This window comes from Manacus vitellinus, unplaced genomic scaffold (genome assembly GCF_001715985.3).
Source record: "Manacus vitellinus isolate BGI_N305 unplaced genomic scaffold, ASM171598v3 scaffold_6_pilon, whole genome shotgun sequence".
NCBI classification, from domain to species: domain Eukaryota; kingdom Metazoa; phylum Chordata; class Aves; order Passeriformes; family Pipridae; genus Manacus; species Manacus vitellinus.
In genome coordinates this window covers 27,539,853-27,566,665 of record NW_021940750.1, presented here as the reverse complement: position 1 = coordinate 27,566,665, position 26,813 = coordinate 27,539,853, and the positions used below count along the sequence as shown (strand labels likewise).

The window sequence follows — 26,813 nt, the reverse complement described above, 5'->3', positions numbered from 1 at the left end:
CCTCCAGCAAGGTGGTTATATTGGTTACAGTAGCACATCCACTTGACAATTGCTGTATGTCATGGCTAGCTTATGACTGAAGTGGGAATGTCACAAGCATCCTTATCCACTCCTGGACTGTGGGTGGGTGCTTGCCTTCTTCCCCAGCCTCACCCTAGAAAAATGCAGGTGAATGGCGAGGGCTTGTTGGGAAAGAAGGGACCTTTCTGGTTTTGTGGTTTCCTCATTGGTAAGTCTTGGAACTGGTACCTTCCATGAGTCTGTTGGAGTGTAAAGCCTGTGTCCTTGTGCTCCAAACAGGGCTGTCAGAAGGAAATGAAGGAGTTTAGTTCTGCAAGGGTGCATTTAGTTGGTGCAGCCCCTAAAGTCCCTAATGACTGTATTAAGTGCTCTGAACCAAAGTCATGTCCTAGACCTCTCATTTATAAAGAAGGAGCAGCAGGGATATGAATTCAGCAGGGTATGAGTTCTGTTAGGCTTTGTTCCCTCTGTTCAAAACTGCCTGTTCCTATCTGGAAGCCTGAACTGTTGCTCTCAGGTGAACAAAGTAGACAGGATGCCTCCCTGCTCTTTGAATTTGTATGAAAGTGGTCTGCAAAATCAAGTAGCAGTAGTGACAGATTTTTGCATGAGTGAGGCTGGCTTACTGCCACTTGCTCTTTGCTGGAACCCTGTCATCCTGGTTGTGACTTTCAAAAGCTGTGATAGCCTAACCACTGTCAGGATCACAGCCGTCCCCCTTGCAACATTACACAATTCGCGATCATCTTTTTTTCACAAGAAACTTGGCATGTTCTCTGCTTCCCCTTTTAGTAAAGCACCAAATCTCCCAATGGTTTCCTGCTTTTGTACTCTGCTATACACTGTGCAGACAATTCCTAAGGAACCTAAGGAAACTGAAATTAAACACTTGATGGAGAAGCTTGAAATGTTGATGTTACATGCCTGAAGACTGGAAAATATTGACACCTGCTGTGATTTTCTAGTTCTGAACACAGATTATTTTTTTCCCCACTTTCTCAGTTCAGCAGTGTAATTGATACTTGCAATGTCACTTCCTGGGGAGACATTGCAAGGAGCCCTCAGGGCATTTCCTCCTCTTGTTCTGCTAAAACTGAGGGTTTCCCAAGGACAAGCACGTTGTCACACTAAGCCATGGTACATTCCTGACTGTTCTCAGGTCCTATGTCACCTCTGACTCCTGGTACATTTTTGGAGACAAAATATCACCCCTGCTCTTGGAGTGAGAATCCCCTTCTGTAACTGGCAGCGTGTTGTATTTTGGCACAGAGTGAATGTGTTTCTGGAATTGCCTGTACAAGTCTCATATGTCTAACTACAGCATTTGGCTGCTGCAGACAGTGCATAGATGTGACTAATAGCCAGACTTACTGGAACAAAACAAATGCTGGTACTGCTTGAGTTGGTGTCCTGGTAGGGTGCTAACATGTCCTTGTTTGGCAAAACACAGCATTCCTTTCTGAGTGCTTTCCCCTTCTTGCTGAGCTGAATTCAGCAGCTCTGAGAAATAACATCCTCCTCCACATGCATCTTAGAGAGAAGCTGTCAGGTTTTGAAGGCTGTTCCCTGTGAGACCAAAGGTACATCATTCCTGCTTTTTAGCACAAGTGTTGAGTTTGACAGCACCTTCTCTGCAGTGGCCTAATGTCTTCTGTTGCCCTTTTCTCTGGTAATGTGAATAAATCACCCAGAAAAGATGCATATGCTCTGCTTTGCTGATTAATACATAACACTCGAGTTTCTGCTAACAAATGGCACCAGTGCTGGCCTTGAGGAAGAGGAAGGAAAGCTAAAATGTTCTTGTCAGGACACATTCATGGTGTCTCAGAAGTCCTCTGTTTGCATAATCTAATCTTCTCCAAATTTGAGTTCCAGTTGGGAAGAGCAGCCTCCCCACCTCAGAGAACTGATGTGTTTGTACAGCACAAAACTCCTGCTTGTTTCTGGAGTGCTTTGAGTGCTGACATGTAGATCCTCATGTTTGAGAGACTCTACAGAAATGAGCACATTTGGATACCTACACGGTGCTAGTAGCACAGCTTTGCACTCACGTGAAATCATCCATGGGCACAAAGACGAAAAAAGCAATCGGTAATAATCACAGCAACGCAAGAACATAAAGTTGAAACCAAACAAATGGACAGGGATTTTAGTTCTAGACACAGGAGGAAATCTCATATAAGGCTTCAGCTATGTGTCTGTGTTATGTATCTTTGCAAATCCTAACATTATTTAGGATCACATTCTACATTCTTGAAATAAGCCGAAGTGCTTATACTCTGTGTGCTGTTCATAGCTTTTATAAACTTTTCCACTGCACTTTTTTACTTCAGTATTTTTGTATCTATATTTCCTTTCTCTGAATTTAAATGCCTCAACAAATATTGTTATGCTGTGGCATCACACATGGCTGGTGACTCGGGACAGATCCAGGAACTGGTTAAATTCTTGTTTCAGACGATGTCAGGCAGAGAAGATGAGGTTTTCCACTCCTGTCCCCAGGCTGTCTCTTGATGAACCCTTCTAGGGTTTTGTCTCTCACATTTTCCTTGCTGTAAAATGGGTTGGTGACAAGTGCTGCCTTTGTAAAATGGAGAAGATCTCCAAATGAGAAGTGCTTTAGGAGACCATGGGAGATTTGCTGGTACATCCTGAGCCAGAGCCTGCCACTGAAACCCACTGTTGCTTTGGTTCACTGAGGGTCTGCTTCAACTTCCTTGGCAGTAAAATGAAACCCCCATTGGATAGCCCAGGGATGCTGGAATAATCTTTGCATGTGAAACTTTGTATATTTGAAGAGGTTTGTATAAATGAAATGTACATCACTGATAGCAGCCTGGATCTTCTATGAGCAGTCTTTCATCTGCATTTGTCTACTTGAAAAGTCTAATCTTAATATATACTCTGTGGTTTAGGTTTTTTTAAACCTTTGCAAATACAAGCTAATTCTTTTTATCTACTAGGAAGCAAATTAGTAAAGTTTTGACTGAAAGACATGACTGCATGTCTCAGAAATCTACTAATTGTCCTTGAAGTATTTAGCTTTTCCAGACATGCAGATATGTTCCACATTTTGAAAATACTGTGTCTCTCAATGTCTTCTGTTGCCCTGACTTTGTTACAGCATTTTCAGTCTGTCAAAAAGAAAATGAGTACCCAGATTCCTGAAGCCTGGAAAAAGGTCATTAAATAGATCAGATGAAAAGGAAATAGCATGTCTACTAAATCAAAGATGTTTTATACAAACCATGATGGGTCATGCTGAGAGCTGTCTAGCTTGTTGAGCTTAGCAATGTTTTTCTTCTTGAAAATTAGCCAAGAGTTTAGCTCTTTCCATAATGTTTTAATCCACCTACAGAGCAGAGTTCAGATCCTGCAACTGGTATGGTATGAATCTGGCATTCTTCTGACTGGGTAGTCCTTAATACTTCTCTGATTACAACATAATTAAGAATAGAGTTTAGCCCATGATTTTACTTACCCTGTTAGTAGCATTTAAATTTTTTTGTGTGGGACATATCATATTGTAGGGCATAGGATTTTGACATATCTTTGCAGCACTGTTGCACACCAAAAAGTGGGTTGAAAAACACTCAACAGGTGCCCATCAAGTACTCTTAAGTTCTTGCAACTATTTACTTCTCAAAGAAGTGCATTTTCTGAAGACACAGGATGTTACTTTTCCTTTCGGAAAGGATCTGTTGGATACTGGGAACTGACACTGAACACAAGGGGAACTTTCCTCTTCACTGGCCAGATACTCGGTGCTGCAAAGTATGGTAGTGTTTTCTAAATGGATATGTCTGTGTGGCTCAAGGCATCTTCCAGAGGATTCATCTCTGAGTCACTGTCAGGTCAGGCAGTGGAACAGGTTGCCCAGAGAAGTTGTGGATGCCCCATCACTGGAAGTGTTAAAGGCAAGGTTGGATGGGGCTCTGAACAACCTGATGTAGTGGAAGGTGTCCCTGCCCATGGCAGAGGGGTTGGAACAAGATGATCTTTAAAGTCTCTTCCAACCCAAACCATGGGCTTCTATGAAATCAGTCATAAGTTCTCTGTCCTCCTGGGCTTCTCTTCGGGGTGTTTCTGCATGTGGACATCTCCTCCACCCTTGCTGTCATGCTTGGGTTCATGAATTAGGAGTCAGTGTAGTAACTGAGGCCAGAAAATGATAGGTATTTGTGTTTTCAGACTATACAGGTCAGCATTGTTCCCTGCAAGACAGGAATACACATTTCAGGAAAATAGGAAGATTACTTTGCAGCAACAGTTCTGTTGAAGGTAATTGTCTGGCAGCAAAGGACAGTTCAGTACACCTCACACTAGCTAAAATTTACGTGTATATGCAGTACTAGGACTTTACTAACAGAGGGTAGAGATGTGTCCAGAGGTGACTAATTTCAAACTGCTGAGTGTATAAGGTAAATCACTGTCCAAATGTGCCCATTTCCACCGGCTTCACTGGTACACAGACAGCTTGCAGAAACATGTTGACTGCAGTTAGGTGAGATGAATTCCCCTTTCTGTCACAGTTATCCATTGGCACATGGCTTCTTGGAACTCAAGAGCCTGCTGTCACAGGGTGCCTGGCTCCTGGTGCTGCCATGTGTGCTGGCACATCAGTCAGGGACTCTGCTCTGATGGAGTTGTCCTTCCTCCCTCTGCCTCTTTATTGGTAATGGGTAAGGTAGGGGGTAAGGTTCTTGCCTACCAGTATTTTCCCACAGGTATTGCACGGGTTTGATGATTATTGGGTTTCAGTCTGGGAATGCTGTTCCATGGAATATTTACCCAGAGTGCTTTGCAGTTGTTTAGGAAAAGAGATGTACAGGGCTGTCTAAAGACTTTTTAACAACAGAAACCAATCCAATTTAAACAAAGTGGTGTGTGTGCATTCCTTTGCTGTAGTTATACTAACATAATTAGAACAGAAAAACATACACCAACAAAGCTTTCCCACGTAGATAGGTCTTTGCTCTTTTTCTTTCTGGTGTTTAAAATACACATAACTTGTTTGTCTCAGAAGTTATTTCTTCTCATTGGTTTTGGAGTGGGCCCAGTCCACCTCACTTTGGAAAAATGATCAAGTTGTACCCTGTGTTGGGCAGCAGCCTTGGTTGATGCACCCTACTCCAGTTAAGGCATTCAAACAAGTACAGAGCAGAATCCTTCAAGACCAGAACGAGTGTTTCAGTTACATTTTTCATAAGTGCTTCAGGATTGTCTACAAGTCTTCTATAAGATCTTAATTTGAAAATACAAAATGTTTCTGAATAGAAAATCCTGTTCATTTGAGTTTGTTCCCTTCCACACCACAAAGTGCAAGGTCTGAATGGTGAGCAGTGTAGAAGGCAAAAGTCCCACATGTGTTGGAGAAGATTGTTCACCTGTGCAAAGACAGTGGTAGGGCAGAACATTAGCTTCTTGTTTCCCATGTTACATGTAAATTTGGGGACCATGATAATTTGCTTATGTTTATTAAGCTGATATTGAAGTCTCTGCTTAGGTATCTGTAAAGAGTTCTTTACTGTTGTTACTGAAGTGCCAAGTTCTTACGTTTCATCCATGGCACAGGAAGAAGCGCATGGCTGTTGTATAGTTGTGTTCTGGGTGGGTGCTTTGCATAATGAAACTCAAATGAAATCAGTGATCACCAAGTCTCTGGCAAGTCCTTCTGACCTCACAGCACGGAGGTGGCCCCCAGCATAGCCGATGGGAGATGCCCAGCCATAGGGTTTGCTGTCAGCCCTGCTCAGCTGTGCAGTGGCAGTGATGTGCCTCTCCTATTATTCAGTGTTATCCCAAGATCTTGCTGTATTTTACAGATCTACATGTTAACTCTTGCACTTCACTTTGTCCCCACATAAATGTGAGTTGGTAAAGTCATAAAAGGCAGGTAGTTATTCACATTTCCTCTATCATTGCTGTTATGGTTTGGAACAGGAGCCAAAAGCCATATTCCTCCCTGGCTCGAGCTGGGGCACAGGTGCTACAGGAGTCCTGCTGTACTAGGGAGGCTTGATCTAGGCACAGCTGATACAGTCAGAGGCACCTCCAGTGTGTCCCTGGGATACCTCTCTACCTCGGAGGGAATTTTGTTACTATTTTGAACTCCTTGTGGGCTGCTGCTTTGCCTCTGCCCCAGCATGTATAGATTGGAAGTGGTATTTACTGAAAGCATGGGACATGCGTTGTGCAGTCTCTCCCAGGATTTAGCTTTCAAAAGCTCATTAAACTGATCTGGTTAAGGGCCATCAACCCTCTTAGATTAGAGATATCAAGAGCTTCAGTGGGCTCTACTCTTCTGGGTACTCTAATATCTTCAAATGAACTCTGTCATGGACAAGAAAATGCTGCCTGTGTCATGTCTGTCATCGTGCCCCCTGCCATGAATGTACTCCCTGGTGTTTTTCTATTTTATTAGACAATGTCCTCTGTATAATAGAAGGAAAGACTGATTCTTCAACTGAGAGGAAGTAACTGATTTAAGAGTTACGTGCAAATAAATTCAGTAAGGAGTTCAGCATTGGGCCTTCACAGCTTACCTTAGATTCCTGGGAATGATTAGCATCCCACTGTATGGAACAAACTGGTGTCAGTTTTTTGTGTGCATTAGGTGGTTGTGAGGAACTTTGGTGCTACGTATCTGTTTAAGTATGAGGGCCCTGGTGCTCATATCTTGTTCAAGCTCCAGCACATAGTATATAACAACATATTTGCTCCCAGTCTGGTGGTCCCTGGCCATTTTCAAGCTCTGTGTGTGTATACAGTGAAGTGCACACCACTGTCTTTTCTTATCTCTCATCTAGACCAGGGGGATGCAAAACTAACATCCCATCGACTCCTATCCTGGACATGTGTAGTTTGCAAGTCGAAGTTTAGCTTGGAAATTGTTTTGTACTAGTCTAAGTAGTTTCTCAGCTCAGTATTTGGGAGAGAAAACATGAAAAATGCTGCGTCTGGACCATTATATACCTTTTGTATTACACAGGAAGGAGTCATATTTGGACACTGGCTCTTGGTTCTGAGACTCATTTATCATTCTACATAATAGGGTTGTCCATGTTGGTAAGAGTACTAAAACTGGGGACTTCTGTCACTTGAGAATGGCAATGCTAACTATAATTCCTGTATTCAACATACATAGACAAGCTTTGAAACAATATACAAATATATATTGTATATACAAATACATATTGTATATACAAATTATTGTTTAGACAGTTGAGTTGGTTTTATTAGGGATTCAGGTATTCACACTGACTCTGACATTTGCATTTTAATATAGGGCAGACATGCAGAGTAGATTTTGCATTGTCTCTCTTCTGGAAATGCCTTTGGGGTTTCACAGATACCAATACTTTCAATGCCAGAGTTCTGAGCGGAACATTATTGGGGTAAAAATGCAGAAAAGGCTTCTTTGAGTTTGCCAAACGATTCCTTTCATTTTTTTCCTTGATGAGGAAAATTACTTTCTTTCTTCCTGTAATGTTGGAAACACTCCTGCCTGTAAAATGAGTTCCTAAGTTTTGGTACAGCTTCAATATTCTAAGGAATAAATGTTACTGTTTCAACAAAAGCTGTTCTGACAGGTTTTCTCCACCCTTCATCATTACTTATAAGTTAGTTTTGCCTAACCTTCTCCACACAGAGTTTAAGAAGCACCAGAAGGTTTATTTCCTTCTTCTGGAAAGCTGGTCCATTTGCCTCCTTTTTCTGTGGTGAGATGTGCTTGGTTTTTTAACTTCAGCTGAAAAGCTTCCAGTCTGTTGCATTTGCAAGGTGGTGAGTAGCTGCTCTTACCTGCTGAAAAATGGGGCTATTTGAGGATGAACACACATGTCCCGGCCTTTACTCTGTCTCCTGAATGAGATAAGTTTTCACCTCTTGACTTGTTACATCACCGTGAGTTCACTTTATCGGCTCTGTCATGACTGTGTTTCACCACAGGTCTGTTTTAACTGAAGGCAGGTCTGTAGCTGTGCTCCTCAGTGACAGGTACCTGTGAGGTTCCATCACCTTACAAATGAGCTGAATGCTTATTTGCAAAACCTGCTTCTTTCAGCCTGAGCACCCAAGAGAGGAGGTGAATTCCCTTCAGAAAGTAGCATTCTGCTCACTAAAGAAAGTGGGTGTAAGATGAAAGTCTAGATCCAAAAGGTACAGAAGGATTCTGTACAGACTGTAGTTTTGTGAAATGGTTGTCTCTGAAGAAGAGTTCATCTGAGGGAAAAAACTCCATCAGGTTGGTTTTGCTATGACTTTTCCCTTTATTTCTTCTTTATATTTTATACTTTCTGTTCAATTTAAGCTGATTTCATCATGTTCGAAAACCATAATTAGCACTCCTAAATTGCAAGGAAATGGCATGTTATTGGGAATTTTTTTTAATAATTTCTCTTATGTATTCAGTTGTGAGATTTTCTCACTCACTGCCCAAATGCTTCAAAATCACTACTTTATTAAAAAGCAAGACTGTTGCTTGGCAGATGTTCCATTTAACATAGATAGATATTTGGTGCATATTTCCTTGGATGTCATGCTAGGGTAAGCTTGAAATTGTGCCCTTAAAGCTGAGTCTACTCTGCCCTCTTGTGTCTTTGGAATGTGCTGCCAAATGTGCTGCTCCCAAAATACAGCTGCTGTATCATGAGAACTGGAATTTTTCCCCCACAGACTTAAGAGTAAGATGCAAGCATACAGATATTCAGATTGCATTGATTCTTCAGTGATGAGCACAGATCAACGTATGTTTGAATTAAATCTGTTTTGTCAATATTCCTCATGCACACACATTTCTGAGGGGAGGGGAAAACAACTTGAGAGTATTTTTAGTACAGCTCAGAAGTGCTGAAATAAACCTGTTGAAATTGTGGGGCTTATGAATGAAGTTTTTTGGTTTATGAAGCTTCAACTGCAAAATTACCTGCTACAGAAAGGAATGAAGAAGGGTTTCTTCCAGTTCATAGGGGCTGGACTGCTGTGAAGTTGGGGTTGGCTTAGCTTGACTGACTCTGGGACATACTAAGTTTTGACTCTAGCAGAAGTGACAGTCCAAAGCTTATAAATTTACAAGGATCATTAAAGGGGTGCCAAAGAGCAAAAATCTGTAGTGGTTTAAGATAGCTTTGAGATAAGGTTCAGCTGCATGCTTAAAAAAAAAACCCTGCCAGCTTCTCTGGGTTGGGTTTTTTGGTTGAAAATGAACTTAGAAGGCAGGGGTGAGATGAAAGTTAAGATTTCCTCCCTTTATTATATTAGGAGAAAAAGACATTGCCCTGGCTGTGTATCCTTTCTATCCCCACAGGAACAGAGTACCGCGGTGCAAGCTGGTGGAATCACAGTTTACTAAAATATATTTATTTTTGAAGAGTTTAAAATGTTTTCAAATCACAGAGCCAACTATTCTATTAAAGAGTGGCTTTTCTCAACAAAGTAGGAAGTTTGAAATTTGTTATGGTCTGCTGTAAATCTTTCTGATAGTTTAAGGCTTAACATTTGCTCTGTGAACAGTTGGATGATAACTGGCCTAAGCCGGTCCTGATTTTGACATGGATGTTTTTCTGCCTGAGGGTTTTTACACCAGAGACCAGCACTTTCTAGAAGCATCTTTGTCATTTCTCTGCGTAACACATTGTGTGATGTGGAGGTCGTGTACCCAGTTTCTTCAGAAATAACCCTGGCAACCTTTCTGGTCACAGAGAGCAACTCAGGCACAAGCTGTGCTCCATTTGGAATTGCTAAACAGAATTAAGGGATCTAGGTGTTCCAAGTCTGCTGCACACCTGGGGGACTCCAGGCCTCCTCTTGTACTCCTTTGACAAACTGTGTCTTCCTGTTTCACAAATTCGCTGTACTAACTTCTTTTACCTTTCCCTTGTCCTCAGCATGTCCCTCTTCTGGTCCTCCTGTGTGTAAACACATAATAAGACACTGCTAATGACACAGTACTGAGCCTGGTCAAAAGACAGGATATTCTTTAAACACTAAAGAATATGTGTTTATGTTTTTCCAGTAGCACTCTCAGGATTGTGGTTGCTGATGCTCAGACTGAAGCCTCAAACAAGTAGTTTGTTCAGCTATTGTAATGACTCCAGTAGCATCAAAAAGTCTTTTTCCTGAAACTCCTTAAACCAGCTCCATAAAGCCCTGCCTCGCCAAGAGAGGGTGAAGCCTTCTCCCCACTTCACAAATGGGAGCTCAGACATGGAATGTGTTTGGTGACTGTGTCATGGTCTCGTGGCAAGAGGTTGGTGGTGCTGGGAATAAATACTTGGTTTTCAGCCTCTCTACTGTGCTTCCTAATCCCTAGGTTAGGTAATGAAGGATGGTGAATTACGAGGTAGGAGACATGTTGAGACTGTAAATCTGAAGTTAAATCGGCAGTGGCCTCCTCACAGTTTGTTTTTTTTTCCTAGCCACAGGTTTTGAGCTAGTCTCACAGATGGCCATGAATTCTCTTTCAACTTCTTTTCTGAAGAGAAGGAAATACAGTTTGTTGATCTATGAATGCAGAGCATTGGATTTGCAGTCTATTATTTATTTTCTTACTGGTCCAAAATCATAAGGACCAAAGAAATCTGAATAAGACACTATTTTATGGTTCTTCTATTCTTATGGTTTATTTTTTTCCCCATGGGCATCCACAGCTGCCCTGTGTCAGTACTTCTCAAGCTTCTACAGTACAAGGACTATCTACCCTCATCAAAAACCATCCAGAGACTGTCTTGTACAGCCCTTCCATTTTTACTATCAAGATTTGGTTTAACTGGGATCAGCCATATATTACTCTTATTTTTCTTCTATCTGTTTTGCCTGCCTGCCAAATCAGAGTGTATGTTGAGTGTGTGGTTTCTTGTACCTTCTTCCTTTTGGGGGTTTGGATATCCTGTGACTGTTTGGCATTCTGTCTGCAGGCCACCAGTGGTGCACAGGCCCTGAGAGAAGCACTACTCAGCATCTCTTACTGAAGCAAGTCTGGAGTATAAAGATTTACACCAATTCTCACTGCCAGAAAACTCTCTTTTCCAAGCCAGTTTTTAGTCTGCATCTTCCCCGTCTTCACATCCCATTGCTCCTGTCACTGTTGTTGAACTTCACCTGGAGTAATCCCCTCCTGGCACTGACTCCTTGGTTTGAGTGCTCTTTTACCTTTCTGTTGTTGGTTAGCTGTGTTACTACCTCTGTAAACTGGCCTTCATCAGTCAAGTCTTCCACCTTCTTAATAGTGTTGTTCCTGTGTGGGAATGGAACAGTGCTCTGACAAAGCTCACCCCACAGCAGGACATGCCAGAGCTCACTGCCCCGGTGCTGTGAGTGCTGCCAGTCACCTGTGACCTGTTAGTGCTGCCTTCTGTCTTCAGGAGTCCCACTGCTAACGCTCCCCCTGCCTTTGCAATGAACATGATCCCAGCCATGATCTCCATTCAAGGATGAGGGAGGGATAAAGTGTAGGTAGCAGTGGAAGAACAGAAATAACAGTTGAAAAAAAGAACGGCATAGGTGAGAAATGGGGATGGGGGTGAGAAAAAATACAGGAAGTACGACAGAGGAGAAAGAGCTCCCTGTGAGAAGAAAAGGGAGCATATTTGAAGGAAAATATGGAAAGCAGACACCACAAAGTTTGTGCCAAGGCATACAATAAAAATGAGGACAAGGATGGGGGAGGAACAGAGTGACAGAATTTTGACTTTTAAATTTAATTACGGTATGTTGTTTCTAACAACAAAAGTGCTACAGATACTCTTGGTAGTTGTCTGAAATGAGAGCTGAACCCTCTCCTGATCTGAAGGAATCTTTCCTTGTTGCTGTTAGGTTGGCAGTTCTGGACCTGACAAGGTCCACCTGGAGTCCTGGCCATATTTCAAAGGCAGGACTCCCAGAGACAACCAGGCAGTTAGGAAAAAAAGAAATACCATTCTCTAAGTGTGCACCATAGCAATGTACAGCCTCTTAATTCACAGCAGTCCTTTGACTTACAAACAGATTTTTCCTGCTGATATCTTCAGTTCAGCATACTCTTCATGAGGATAGGGGTAATAACTGTGGTTATCTTTTTATTGTGTGATACAGTGTATGCATCCAAAAGGAGGGAGGAAGTGCCTGAGTTTTAATTTCAGATCCAATGTGAAAAGCATAAAAATTGCATTTGTAATAATCGTTTGGGATTTAAGGTCACTTGTACATAGCCAAGGATGGAAGATGAGGCAGAGTCTTTTCCAAACTTGCTGTTTTAGAAGAAGAGTCTTCCAGTCAGTAGCATCTCAGTAGCATCTCAGTGCACAACAAAGAACTGAGTATTGATGGCTGAAGAGCAATAGCATCAGCTCCTTGCATAGGTTCTGCATTGTATCAGGTCTGTGTTCTGACACATACAGAGTCACTTCTGCTAGCAGTACATGGCCAGTGCAGCTCCATGGGAGGTGTGGCATGGCTGTGGCCTCATGCTATAGTAGTTCTCAGACTGCTTTTATGAAAGTGCTTTGTCCATACTAGGGCTCTCAGGTGCAAATGAGAATATTGCTTGGTTTTAGACTAGAGGATTAGGCTGTAGCATCAACAGGGTTAGAGTTAGGTGGAACCAGAATCATGTCACCCTTCTCACCTCTAGACTGTTATGTTTCTTTGTTTGTATATATTTACTGTCGTTCTTTCTAGCAGAGATTTTCCATGGTGTCTTGTCACAGCTGGTTTGTGAAGAAGCAGTGACAGTACCAAGGGTCCAGCACCTGACCACAGCTCAGTAATTTCACATTAAAGCAGTTTAGTTTGGCAGGAGGAGAGAGGAGGGTTTGGTGTACCACTGGGTGTTCATTTGCACAATGTGGATCATATGCACAATGTGTAGTTCCATGCTGATGTAAATTAGTACTGAATTGACCCTTAGCCATTGAATTAGGTCTGTCCTAGATCTCAGTGCACAGAAGGTGTGCAGAGTCTCCTGTCAGTCTGATAGCAGGAGCTTGGTGATGAGAGAAAGCTTTAGCATGTATTTGCCACCCTGGGAAGGAGAAGAGGATGATTGCTAGCAGCTGGAGGACTCTTTTTTTTTAAACCTACAACCATCTTCAGAATGTCAGTGTGTGCGATTAAACTCAGAGCGGCAGTTTTCTAGCTGTAGGCTGTACTGAAATCTTGTGTCGAGCAAGGGTTTGTTTGTTCACAGGTCTGACTGTGAATTAATGGTCTGTTTTAGAGGTTTCAGTGGGATAGAATTGCCTTCTTGGTGGAGAAAATGCCAATGCTGTGCAACGTCAGCGGGAGCACTTTGAGATGCTAAGAGTCTTCTCTGCTACTTTTTGTTGATCCACATGGTCTTTTCTAAGTACAATGTCAAAGGAATTACTGTTTGCCCCTTCCTTCATCTCCCCATGCAAGTGTCATGTAATCAGCAGGAAAACTGAATCCTCCCTGTCTCCTGTTCCTGTTTGCATGGGAGAGAAACGGAGGGAAGTGAGATGGAACCATACGTCCCTCTGCATCTGCACTCTGAAGGCAAAGTTATTTGTGAGTCTTAAGCATGTGGGTGGGAGAGCTGCCAAGCCAAAGTTGTTCCCAAGTATCTGTAATCTAAATCTTATTCCTTAAATTCATCCAACTAAGGAACTTTCAGTCTGGCAAAGGCTTGTAAATATTACAGTACCTGTCACTTTTGGATGCTGCTTTCTGTTTTCATAGCAGCAAACTGAAAGCTTTGAAGTCTGGGATGTTTTGTTTAGCTTTGTAGAGGTTGACCTCAAAGCATCAATCTTTCTGCTCCTTTTAGAATGTATGAAAATAGCCTTTTCTTTTCTCAGAAAACTTCTTGTTAGCAACAGCACTGCTAATGGTCAGAGTTCTCAGATATTCTCAAAGCCTTGAGGATGTATTGAGATATGTATACCAAAATATAGAGAGTTTTGCATCTCTGTAATTTTCAGAGATGATTCAATTTTCTTTATATATATACTTATAATGAAATGAAAAGCATTAATCTAAACAATGTTTATGAAGTGATTTCTGAATGCATGGCTCTCTCAGAGTATATGGTTAACTTTGCTGGGATTTTAGTTCACATGTACTTTTCAGTTTCTGCACCACCTGGACAGAATGGGCTCCACCTGTTCGGATTCTCTGTCCTCACTAGGTTAGATGTGAATGGTAATAACAGTCATGTTTTGCTTATTTTTAATACAAGTTGCTGGTTGGTATAAACCTGTGACTTGAGTCTGCCAGATACAGTTGCTCCCATCATTTGTGCTCATCTCCAGTTGCTTCTTGGAGGAAAGTGTCACAGTGTTTCTCTTGAAATAAGTCTTAAAAGCGAGTCCTGGCAGACCCATTCTGAATTACATTCAGTACTGTGCAGCTAACTCAAGTTATAACTCCTAGATGGCTCCAAAGTTAACCTGGTCACATCTAAAACTCCATGAAGGTAGTACTTCAAGACTATGCTCCCTGAGGAGGTAAATTGGATAGTCGCTTGTACGTGGGTGATGTTCTTGATTTGGATTTTGTCAATGTGTGCACAGCTTTTGTCTGAAAATCCTTGGGCCTGCTTCCCTGTCCTGGAGCTGTGGCTGAAGCCAAGGTTCTCTTTGCACTTGAAATTCAAACCCAGCCCTCTTGAGCAATTTATGCTCAAGTGCTGTGAGTCTTACAGTGGTTTCTCCCTTTCCTGCTGCATTCCTAGGGGAATCTAAGTATTCTTACAGTGAACAGGAGGTGAATCCTAGAGCAAGTCAACCTACTGAGTCACTAAGAGGGCTTGGTTTTGACTCCAGCCTTCCCACAACCCCATGTGAACAGCGCAACATCAGCAGAAACACTGCAGCAGACCTGCTCTGTTCAATCTTACCATGGTTCCTGTGTTCTTTCTCTTTAACCAGACCACACTGAGCAGTCTTGACATGGTGTCTTGGTGTCTCAGTGGTGCTCTGACTGGCTTTGCCAGACCAAATGAGCACTGCTTTTGTGGCAGAGGTCCCAATGAACAGCAGTACGTATTACATGACTGGCACCTTGTCTGAAGTAAATCTACACTGGAATCTGCCACCTGAGGAGCCCTACAGGAATGATGGCTTTGTGAGACTGCCTGTTCCAGTCACAACTGATGACCATTCAGTTTTTTGTAAAATGTTTTAGAAAATTATGATTGAAGGCATAAAGTTAAGAGCTAAGATCCCCATTGCTTTTCACCTCACTAGCTAAGTCTTGTGCAGCTGCACGTTCCTAAGCAGGTGATCATTTTTGCTGCCTGACTGAAAATACTGTCTTTATATTTCCATTTAGATTATCTGAAAATTTGGCCTTTCATCTTCTGAAATGTTTCCAGAAACCCAAATTCAGTCTTGGCTTATAATCTTTCTGATGCTTTAATTTCAACTGTTAAAGTGGACTATCAAGAAGCAGTTAGTATGGAGAGAGCTGTTCATGATGCAGCTGAGAACTTAAACCCCTCATCTCAATTTGAGTCTTTTTTTTGTCTTGCAGATGAGAGGATCTGTTCACCACCCTTTATGGAGCTGACAAGTGCCTGTGGAGAAGATACCTTGGAGCTTATAGAGAAGAATGGACTGGCATTCCCATTCAGTATGTACATGGGCTTTTTCTTGGTGCTTCTAGTAGGTTCTGAATATTGCACATGCATCCCCCAAGGCATAGCCAACATTGTAGGAGTGTGGGTTTCACTGCCAAAAGTGTCACGGTTGTTAAAACCTTCCTAAAATAAATGCTCTAAAGCAGCGTTTGGAATGTGGAACAAAGCCTCCCTATCAGCTTTTACTTTGCCTTTTATTGATGTTCCTTACTTTAAACACCTCACTAAAGTAAACATGCATTCCTGGGAAATGCTAATAGTTCTAACAAAGTTAGCCTCTTGCCCTGAACTTGTGCAAGGTGTTTCTCCTGCCAGCTGCATTCATTGTTTTTCTTGAGAAAATCACTGCCTTGCTGATTGTCCTCTTTTTTCATCCACCTCTCCCTTTCCCTGATCCAGACTACAAATATAATCATAGAGAGTAGAAGAAAAAGGGTAAAAAACTACCATATGTAAAAGACTCCAAGGGCCCACAGCCTCAAACAGCTGCTATGAACTCTTTGTGCTTTGTAGCAAGTTTCACTGTGGGGCTTGTGCTTTAATTCGTTCCTTTATTTGATTCCTTGCAGTATAAAGTGAGCAGAATCGGTTAGTCGGTGTTTGTTCCCTTGGTGCTTGCCTCATTTGTAAGGTTCAGAGGTAAAGTTGCGTGGAAAAAGCATGTTTTGCCCTCCCTGCCATCGCTCTCCCAAATGGGGCAGGTCTCCTGAAGCTAGATTGTGAAGCAGTAATTTAAAGCCCACTGAACGACTTTGACCCCCTCTTCACATTGTGTTCTCAATACAGGCTGACTGGTGCTCAGTAGTCAGCAGCATAGCCCATATATCCAGAAGGTCTGAATCAACCTCTATAAATGACGATGAAATTAAAAAATAGCACTTAAAATTTATACAGCTTGGTACTCTGGGAGTGCTTTTTCTTCTTCTTCTCTCTTTTTTTTTTTATTTTTTCTTAAAAACGCTCCAGTTCTCCAGAGGATGTGTCTGTGAGACATCCTATACCACTTTCCAAAATCTCAAGTTACCAACTTATTTTGGATTCTAGTGCAGGTCATCTGCCTTTCATAGCTGCCTGTCCTCTTGCCTGACAATTTGATTCTTCCAACAACCTCCAAAGAAGCCTCATCCTATCCACCCCCTCACTACTTGCAAGTTTTCATCTCTTTTGCTTAACACATAAGTAACATCAGCTCTAGTGATCATGTGGGTTCCAGGCTCTTCAGCTCTTCTCTGGTTTCTTAGCAGAAGGAGCATTTTTTTTCTTTTGTCTTACTGGTTTTACTCCTCCTCTTACTTAGGATGGAGGTGAGAACCAAGATATACAGATCAGATAAGAAATGTGAAGGAAAAAGAACTGCTGGACTCTCTACCTTTCTTTGTCCTCCTCTGTGGTTTCCTGTGAAAAATAACTTGTATATTAGTTTGATAGAGGTCATTAGGTTTCCTACTCTTCTCCAAAAACAGGGAGGTAGGAAAATAAGTTGGTTTTCACCGTATCCCAATTCCTTTGTTTGCAGGACAGTAGTGTTTTGTGGTACCTGTAAAGTAGCTCCAACTTCAGAAGAAAATCACATACTTGTGAAGATGCTCTCTGAGTAGGCAGGATGGCAATCCCATACTGATACTAACTTCTTAGCTGATGCTTTGCAACTCTGTCCAGTCCTAATAATGATCTGTGCTTGCACCTTAGTGTTACAGGGAGGAGTTCAGAGAATAGGGCTTGGAGCAAACCAAGCTTTGCAATGATTGAGGACACTGTTCAAGCAGAGACTGTCACTGGTGTCTGGTACAGTCAATGCCTTGGTCTGGTGAACTCCAGTGTTTGCATGTGTGGGTGGGAACAGGATTATAAGGGGTTTGTGTGTCCTGTTTCAGTGGTGAATTGTTTTTTCTTTTTTATTTACCCAGTTTGTAAAACCAGAGTGGCCCATGGAACCAATTCTCATGAGGTAAGTTGAAAAACTTTGCAGTATTATCCCCCTGCTTCCAGTCCCCCCATGCTGTTTTGGCTGGTGATTTCCAATCCTGTAGTAGGCTGAATGAGGTCTGTGCACAAACAACTTTTCTTCCCTGCCTCTCCCTCATGTTTAATTGCACCATTATTTTTTCAAAAATCTGAAATGAAGTTAAATATGACTTGAACTTCCTGATATGGAAATTATTTTTAGCACTTTCTAGCTTCTATCACCTTGTTGTGTCTAGCAGTTTGTAATCTCCAGTCAGCTCTGTCTCCAAGGAATCTCCTTCAGTCTCTCCTTTGGTGAGAGGTCACACTAAATAAGTGTTTCCATCCCACAGTGTTACTTTTCCAACATGTCTGTGGTACAGATGAGAAGTGGGTTTGTTCTTCAGATGGAGCAGCTGGCTTCTTTCCTTGAGGGGAAGGAGCAACAAACAGAGATGGTTTCCAGGCATGTTCAGTTGTAATAACACAGTGGGATCTGTGGGGAGAACAGTGCTGGTAGAGCTTATCTGCCTTCCTGTAAGGCAATTGCAGCTAAAATGGTTGTATATTCCTGGAAGGAGTGCATTACCTATGAGACTAGCTTCCTCTAAATTTAGGTGAGTTGAGTCCTGTTTTAATTCTTTTCCATTTGTGCTTCCTGCCTTCCTGCTTACTGCAGTTCAGTTTTGAGAATCCAGCCCTTGCTGCTGGCTCTTTTAATTCCCAGCTTCCTTTGTTAGCAACGTGGTCATGAGTCCAGGTTTCCCAGCTGCTCCTGAAATGTGTGCTGAGAGCTGAAGACCCTGAAGTAAAATGTTAGTCTAGACTAGCAGAATGGCTATGGCTGAAATCTTAACTGATCAGCACTTTCTTTTAAAAATGCAGTGAGATTTTTCAGTCAGGCCTTACCTTGGATTATTTCACAAGCCAATAGACAGTCCTATTATTTGCCAGAGCAACTGCTATAAATTTTTGCTGTCATTCTCAAGAGCACTTGGGGACTGGATTAATTTATGAATTTCTGGATTAGTTAATGAATTTCAGACTCAATCTTCCTTGCTGATGTTTCTGTCAGGAGTTCCTCTGCAACTGCAGCCTGAAATGCATGAACCTTTCAGTTTGTGTCCAGTCAGGCTTGGACTTTGTTTCCTTGGTGAATCTTTCTTTGATCTTTCATACCATGGAGATGCACCTCAGCCTCCTGCCAGAATTCCATTTTCTGAGCAAAAATTAGACTAAAATACAGTTGTAGGCTGGACTTTATCACAGGAACTTATGACGAGAGCCTAGGAGGACCCCTGGAAAAAAACCTGAAGTCTTGCATGGTACTTTACATAGTTAGTAGTAGCAACTTTTGGAGTTGCTGAATGATCCAAAGTGTATTTATGGTCAGAGTGGAACTGTCTTGTAATTGCTTATGGTCAATAATGTCAAGGGAAGCATAGAATAAGTAGCTGCTTACAGTACAGTCTGTCTAAAAGATGAAGCATAGGTCTAGAAATAAATTGTTGCCTGTTTTATAAATGAGTCCTTCTTTGGCTTTCGGTAAAGCACTTCATTTTCTGTAGATATATTTTCACTGCAGAGTTGACACCAGAACCAAAACACTGACCAGAAACCTGCTTTTCTTCATAAGATGGCTGTTCAAAAACTTCAAGTGCTGGCTAACAGGGACAGCTGAAGGTGCAGGCTGGAGTTTGGGTTTCGTGCCAGCCAAGGCTGGTGGACTCCTCATTTCTCATGTGAGAACATGCTGTAGTTAAGCCAAGGTGCTGTTAACCATCTTGTGGTGTCCTGCAGCTCTACATGGCCTCTGCACTAGCAGCTGCCTTGGCCAGCTCAGCACTTGAACCCTGCTTTGCCAGCACCGTTTGTTAAACTTGAACAGAGATGATGGCTGGAAGTTGTGCTTCCTGGCTGTCAGCAGGTCAGAACATAATTAACCTTCGGTGAAGCTGCCATGAGAGACTCATAGCCTGAAGAAATGTGTCCAGAATTACTTTTTCTGAGTGAGAAAAAGGCAGAGAATCACTATGCTTTTTGAGACTGAATTCCTTAAGGACACTGTCAGTAAAAAATACTGGTGCAAATGTTTAGTTTTGGCTTCAAGACAGCTCTGCATTTATAATGAGGAATGCTATTTGGAAATTATGATATCAAGTATTGTTCCCATGTTACTGCCAGACACAGCAGGTCTGTGCTGGATGACAAAGAGCAAGTGCACCCTGCAAGCGAATTCTTGGAGCTCTATTCATGCATGTTAAAAACCATAAGACATCACAGTGAACCAGCATAACACAACACCACAGGAGTTATATGGGTTGTGTGCTAGTCCATGGGCTGTCAGCACAGAGCTTTGCAGAAGAGAGGTTTCATGTAGTCTGTTTCCAGTAGTCTAGGTCAGTTATGTGCTGAGAAGATAAACTCTCTGGCTTTCCACACTTCTAAAATAGGCTGATAAATACCTGTTCATCTTGTGGGTTTTTTTTCTGGGAATCAATTAATATTGGAAGAGAACACTATAGGAACAGCACAGTTCTTGCCAGTGAGATGTTGTAGGTTATATAAAACCAGCAGTCTACACAGGAGGAGGAAGAGTGTTTCTTGCCACCAGTGAGAAACAAATGAGGTACGATGTTGTTGCTGTGCACCTGGTGTAATAGAGACAGTAAGAATATCAGCTGCAAATATGTATTGAATGGACACATTAACTTGAACTCAGAAAATGTTAATCTACTGAGTCATTGTGCATGTGTGCAGACAGGTGATCTAATGTAGACTATGAGATTAGGAGCAATAAGGACAAAATGTGCTCAGACTTTTAACTATGAATATGTAATTACTACATCCTTTACCACAGCCATGTTTTTGAACAACAAACAACACCCAAAAACCTATTATATGTGCTATTTTTTTACAGGAGCAAACTAAGGTGTTAGCAAAAGTTCAGTCTGAAAGTACAGCATTCATCAAAAGAGCAGTTGATCATATGTAGTATGTGAGAGAGAGCATAAAGGGATAAAGTTTCTTTGTAAAATCCTTCCAGTGACCCTGACTTCATTAAGGCACTAGGCACAAAAACTGACAGAAAGTATATGGAAAGCACAAGCAAGCAGTGTAACTCATCTGCACCATGCTGAGGCAGGAAGCTCCCATTTTATTTTGTGTGTCACTGTGGACTCACTGTAGGACCCAGAGGAATTCTCTTAGCCTCTCTGGACTGTCTTTCATCCTGAGTAAAACAGTAGGCTCAATCAGGACAGTGAGAAAATATTAACAGTCTTATAAAACCACCTCTGTTTCAGAGCTTAGGAATTTTTCTGATAAGTGTTTTGCATCCTACATTGACTGAGGTAGGCAGCAGGCTCAAGACTTGGCTGTTAGCTGTTATCTTCAAGACTCTTAAGAGGGGAAGGGTGTTCTAAGCAAAGCATCCCTGCCTGTGGGACAGAATTTTTTCCAGAGGAAAAAAAGATAAAATGAATGTCATGTGCTCTGACCTTGAACACTCCTTACTTGTTTTTGTAAGTTGACCTTACTACCAACTGCCCCACTGCCACTGGGTAACAAGGCCCAGCATTGCTGGAGTAATGAAGAGAGGTCAATATTCAGATCCCTAGAGCATAGCTTTTTCAGGGCTTTGAGGATAGAGAGCAACCTAGGCTTATCCTCACTAATAGGAGCCATTTCAACACCCTTACTCCAACAACAAACCTGCAAAATGGGGCACTGTGGTTATGCTAATTATATAAGCACGTAAGCTTGGTAACGGGGAGGTCGATGGAAAGACCAGTGTAACACGTGCTGAAGATAAGCTGTCTCGTCAAAGTATTTCTGTGCACCTACCAACATTGTTTCCGTGCTGCCTGAGGCAGCTGTTGGTCATCATTCAGGCCCTATAAATGCCTTCCTTTTTGGCATATTTATTCCAGTGCCTTCAAGAGGACTATCCATTTGGAGTAATGGGGTGAAACCAAGGAAAATCAGTAGGCCAACGTTTGTTAGCAGTAAGAACTACTGGAGTCTGAAAAATGTTCTCTGATGGTGTGGGTGAAGCCTGAATACTTAGGTTGTTGCAACTAGCTGAACCAAACCATGGGGAATAGAACCATGGGGAGAACTTATATAGTTAGTACAGCAGAGCTGTTCCTTCTGTTATTCTCATGCTACAGGCTTGTATTCAATATGAACTTTGTCATCTGTGTTGGTCAGATGTTTTACCCTTTTGTTGTACCTACAGTTGCAGTAGCTTCCCAACTAAAGGCAGAAAATGAAGTTGCAAAGAGCTGAGAAGAAAATGTTGATTGACAATGAAAGCTGCACTGCCAGTAGTGTTCAGAGAGCTGTGTGTCAGTTAAATGAAATGTAATGAAATAGATGCACAGAAGGAATTCACACATGGTCAATACACAGCCACCAGTAGATGTTCCCTCTCCTTGCTAGGCAGGTGGGGGGTAAGCATGAAACTGTTGCAAGAGTTGTGCACAACTGTGTGTGCCTGTTTCCAGATGGCGATCATCTTCAACCAGGAGGGCCTGAAAGCTGTTCGCCCCCCTTGTGTCATTCAGAGCTTCATCAACCACAATGCTGTGCTGTATAAAGTCTTCGTGGTCGGGGAGTCCTACACAGTGGTGAAAAGACCGTCTTTAAAGAACTTCTCTGCAGGAATCTCAGGTCAGTTGTACCGATTTAAAAGAAAATGTCCATTCTTGGAACCTTGTCAGGAAACATGAAAAATATCTGTGAAAACACTGCTGAAGTGAAGGCAGCTGGTTCTGACATACCATGTTTCCTCTTCTGTATTATTTCAATAGGAAGGGAAATAACTCACCTGCTCTGGAATACATACGAATGACATTCATATAGTAAATATTTATGCAATGGTAACCTGAGTCTCACCTGTTAAAAACAGTGTTTTATGTCATGTGGAAAGGGGGAGAGTCCTCTCATTTCACAGCAAGTTCATGTGTCATTTGTTCCGGAGTTTGTTTATAAATGTGCTTTGGAGAGAATTTCCTGGATTCCATCATTTCAGAACTTCCTCTCCCTATTTTTACCTTGGTTATGTATGTGTGTTTAAATTAAGGATCACTTGTGCTCTCCCTTAAATGAGCCTCCCTGTTCATGTGAGGCCCAGTGTTGAAAACCCTGGTGGGAAGTGTCCTTTGGTTTGTAGATACTAGATGTGTTGGGGGAAAGGAGGAATGGATTTGTCAGTGAGGACAGCGATCCTTCTATATGTCACTAGAAAGCAGCACTTGAAGGTTTCTTGTTAAAGATTACTTAGATTTCCTTTATGGAAAAAGCACTCCTTTCCAGAGAATTGCATTTTTGTGGCCCACCAAAAGCATAAAGGAATTAGCAGCACATGGATGGGAGCATGTCCTACTTGCAACTGGACAAATCCAGGAGGTGGAGAAAGGATCAAACTAAAGGACATGAATAAACAAGTGCCAGTTTTTTGTCCCTTTGCTTAGTGTTTTTGCAGATTGTACTATGTCCATTGTCCATTGCATTTTGCACACAAATATGTATTGTGTTTGTATAGGTATATTAGGAGCCTGGTAAAAGTCCTTGTCTGCAGCTATGTATGCCAGTATTTACATTTAGGTCTGTTCTATGTCCTGATCAATCTAAGTAGGCCAGAACCTGTGTTCGTATAAACTATTAGGATAGTTGTTCTATCCTTTTGCATTTTGAAGGGAACATTTTAAGGCATCTTTCTGAAAATGCCTTAGCTAATGTCTCATCTGTTAGTGTAAGCCTTGAAAGGTGTCTGCAAGTCCACATAAAAATAAGCTTAGTAGGTAGGTTAGGGTAAGTGTCTCACTTCCTTACCCAAATCAGGAGAGTTTGAGGGGGCCATGCCACAGGTTTTCTGACTAGGAAGATCTGATGATCCCCAGCTTCACAGGGATCTCAGTGTACCCTGGGTGCTACTGGCCTACTGCCTGCAGTGAGTGCAGCTTCCCCCTTCTGTCACACACCTTCCCCTTGGAACTATCACTTTGAGTATGGCAAATTAGTAGAAATTAACTTAATTATCTGACTGAACTTAGGTAATTGGCTCTGCTGGAGGAAAGGAAACCAATTTCTGTTAACCCAGGGCGTGGTTCTATTTGTCTGTGGTCCAAGAACTGTCGGTGACCTGTCTGTGGGTCCCTGCCTGTGCAGGCAGCCAAGTGTCAGCAGCCAAGTGCCTGTGGGTGAGGTGGGTGGCAAGGATGGTCCAGTGGGGACCAGGACAAGATTCCCAGGGCTGCAGTGCCACCTACTGTTCCTTGCACTATTCCTTTGGAAATTAAAATCTGGTATAAAGTTATTTACAACCTGTTTCTAATTGCAGACAGAGAATCAATATTTTTCAACAGCCACAATGTTTCCAAACCAGAGTCTTCATCCGTCTTAACAGCAGTAAGTACACTTGATCTTTTTCCCTCTAGCACAGCTGGAAAACTATCTAGTCCTTTCTTATGGAAGCGTTAGTAGCTAGTGACTCTCTTTCACAAGTTGTCTGCTTCTGTGTTGCAGGCTGAGGTCTGTTTGGTACCACGAACCAGCATGACTGTGTACCCCTCTGGTTTTCCTTACCGAGCTCCGGTGAGGAAGCACTGATGCAGCAGGGCTGTGCTGTTTGCCATGCCCAAACTCCCTAGGGCTAATCTAGGCAAAGGGAAGAACGAGGTTCTAAATGCAAACACCTGGCTTTTTCCTGTCCAGAGAGATTAATAAGCACAAATCATCCTTCTAGGACTCAGTTCTGTGAAGAAAGACAAACAGTGAAAATTCAAGCAGAGAAATGGTGTTGGCACAAGGCTTCAGAGGGCCAGTAGCTGTCTGCCATGTGAGCATGCCCAAGCTGTGACCACAGGACCATTTCTGGGTGTCCTTTGAGACCAGCAGTGCCAGCACCCTGCAGTTTCATGCTAGCATTACCAGTCCTTTTAATAAGCTTTGCACATATCAATCCTAAGAAGTTCTTGGGCACTCGACTGCTGAGAAAGTCGCTTTACAGCACTGGGTCCTTTCCATCTCTCAGTCTCAAGATTCTTTTCTGTTTCACAAGCTCTACTGAGGATTAGTCTCGTATTTGATTGAATTTGATGTGCAACACTGGTGCTAAATATTAAAACTGTAATTGTACTATTCATAAATCTCTTTATGGTTATGTTAAGGGAGAAGCCATTCCTAAGAATTCACTTAGGGAGTTTGCTCCTGTGGTTTACCTGCCATTTCACTCATACACATACATATTCCATACATACTTCTGCTGTGTAACATGTGTAAAAAGTGAAGAAAATTGCATCTTCTAGTCATAAGTAACCTGAGTTACTAATTTTAATAAATATTGATGGAATAATTTATACATGAAAACCCCCACAAAAAGTATGCTCTACCCTGAAGATATCAGCTGAATTCTATTGTATGGCTCAGACTAAACTAACAACAGGACTGTGTCCTATCAATTCTTTAGTGTAGATCTTGATCTACATTGAAATAACAATGATATCCAGAATATTTACAGGCAGGGTTAAATGTACCACCTGTATATGTTTTTTAAAGTGTAGATCTAGTACTTAAAACAGCGAGTCTGATTCTCCATTCATTCCTACACTGCTCTGCTTCTCCAGCTGCACCAGTATGAGGAGGAAGAACTAGGTACTTTAGAGCAGATGAACTTCCAATATAGGAAGGATTCTGAATTATGAAAGCAGTTTTCTCTTTGGTGTCTCTCTTTCATGCCAATGGTGGTCTGCAATTAGATTTGGTGGATATGCACCTGGAAACTTCTGAAAATCAATCTTTCCACTAAAAAGGCTCCTTCAGAGTCCCTTAGTAATGTGGTTTTTTCCATTATAGCTGGATAAAATTGAAGGAGTATTTGAGCGGCCAAACGACGATGTCATCCGGGAAATCTCTAAGGCACTCCGGCAAGCTCTGGGAGTTTCCCTCTTCGGAATTGACATCATCATTAACAACCAGACTGGGCAGCATGCGGTCATTGATATAAATGCATTCCCAGGTGAGAAAAGCCTTTCCACTCCTTCTTTGTAGAACAAGTTTTACTGCTGGTGTCTCACATCATTGCTTCCCAAGTTGGGGACAGGAAAGTAGCATCTAGATGGTTCTGAGATCAAATACAGGCCAATCTAGAAAGGGGAGAACCCTAATCTAGATATGGAATTGACAACTGAAATATTGGCTCTTAGGAGATATGGTCAAATTTTAGTGGCCAGTTGTAACATGGCTGTCATCCCCTGCAAAGGGATGCCCAGGAACTGCAGTCTGGGACTGTGTGCTGGAACCTGGATTTTCTGGACCTGACCCTCATTCTGAAATGAAAAGAAGAATAGTAATTCTATTTTAGGAGAGCCTTTAAAGATTTCTATTTTTTTCAGACACTGTGCCATTAAAAAAGATGAGGGGGTGGAAGCAACAAACTGTTCCGTTGAAAATCTCTTCCTGTGCAAACTGATTCCTCACAAAAAGACATTTGTGCACAAAAATAGTACCAGGAATCTGAAGATGATAAAATTGTAGGTGCACAGAAGAGTGCTGTGAAGAGTATCCTTGCAAGTGCACTCATAAGTGCATCTTGGAGTAAAAGAATAGATTAGAGCATCTAAAACTAGGTAAATTTATCCTCTGCTTTTTTAGTTAACATATGTCTTGGAAACAACTGAATAAGCTCCTTGACCACTGCAATTGTTATAAGGATTTTTAAGTGCGTATAAGAGAAGGTCTGTCACTTGTGCTAAATTCAGTAGTCTAACACAGGAAAAGAATACATCATCTCATTTGATGCTCTTTTGTATGGGATTTTTCTCTTTGAGAATCTCCTCTCATTACCTGAATAGTGATGTTTTTTCCCAGAGACATACACAGGCTGTTTCGTAGTTTCTTTAACTTGTCGTTGAAGACTTTGAGTTTTCAATACGGCTGTGGTGTCTTTACATCTGGAGATCTTGTCCTGAACCTCAAGTCTCCTAAATCTTTCCATTTGGGTCCTCAGTCCTACTATTGCCCTGTAGTGCCTTGCTGGTGTATCTCCACAGTGAGTGGCTTCCTTTCAATATTCCGCTCTGCTATTCTCAGGTCACTTTGCGTCACAGTTCTACCATATGGTGTGGATGCAATCTGCAGACCTATGAAAACGCTCTGCTGCCAAGAGCAGTGAAACAACCTAAATTTGGTGTCAGATGGAGCCATATCAGTTTTATGAATGGGATTATATTTCAGACACTGGGTCTTGAAGTCAGCGATGCAGGAG

At 42.0% G+C, this 26,813-nt stretch overlaps 1 protein-coding gene across 2 annotated transcripts in view; it reads left to right on the top strand.

Moving 5' to 3' along the window:
- ITPK1 (inositol-tetrakisphosphate 1-kinase) overlaps nt 1-26,813 on the top strand; it is a 150,344-nt gene that overhangs the window by 112,617 nt on the left and 10,914 nt on the right. For both annotated transcript variants that reach the window (XM_018082718.2, XM_025896074.2), the window contains 5 exons: nt 15,493-15,591; nt 17,506-17,546; nt 22,051-22,216; nt 23,889-23,956; nt 25,403-25,565. In XM_018082718.2, coding sequence (XP_017938207.1) covers nt 15,493-15,591; nt 17,506-17,546; nt 22,051-22,216; nt 23,889-23,956; nt 25,403-25,565 — 537 coding nt within the window. The remainder of the gene's footprint in view (nt 1-15,492; nt 15,592-17,505; nt 17,547-22,050; nt 22,217-23,888; nt 23,957-25,402; nt 25,566-26,813) is intronic.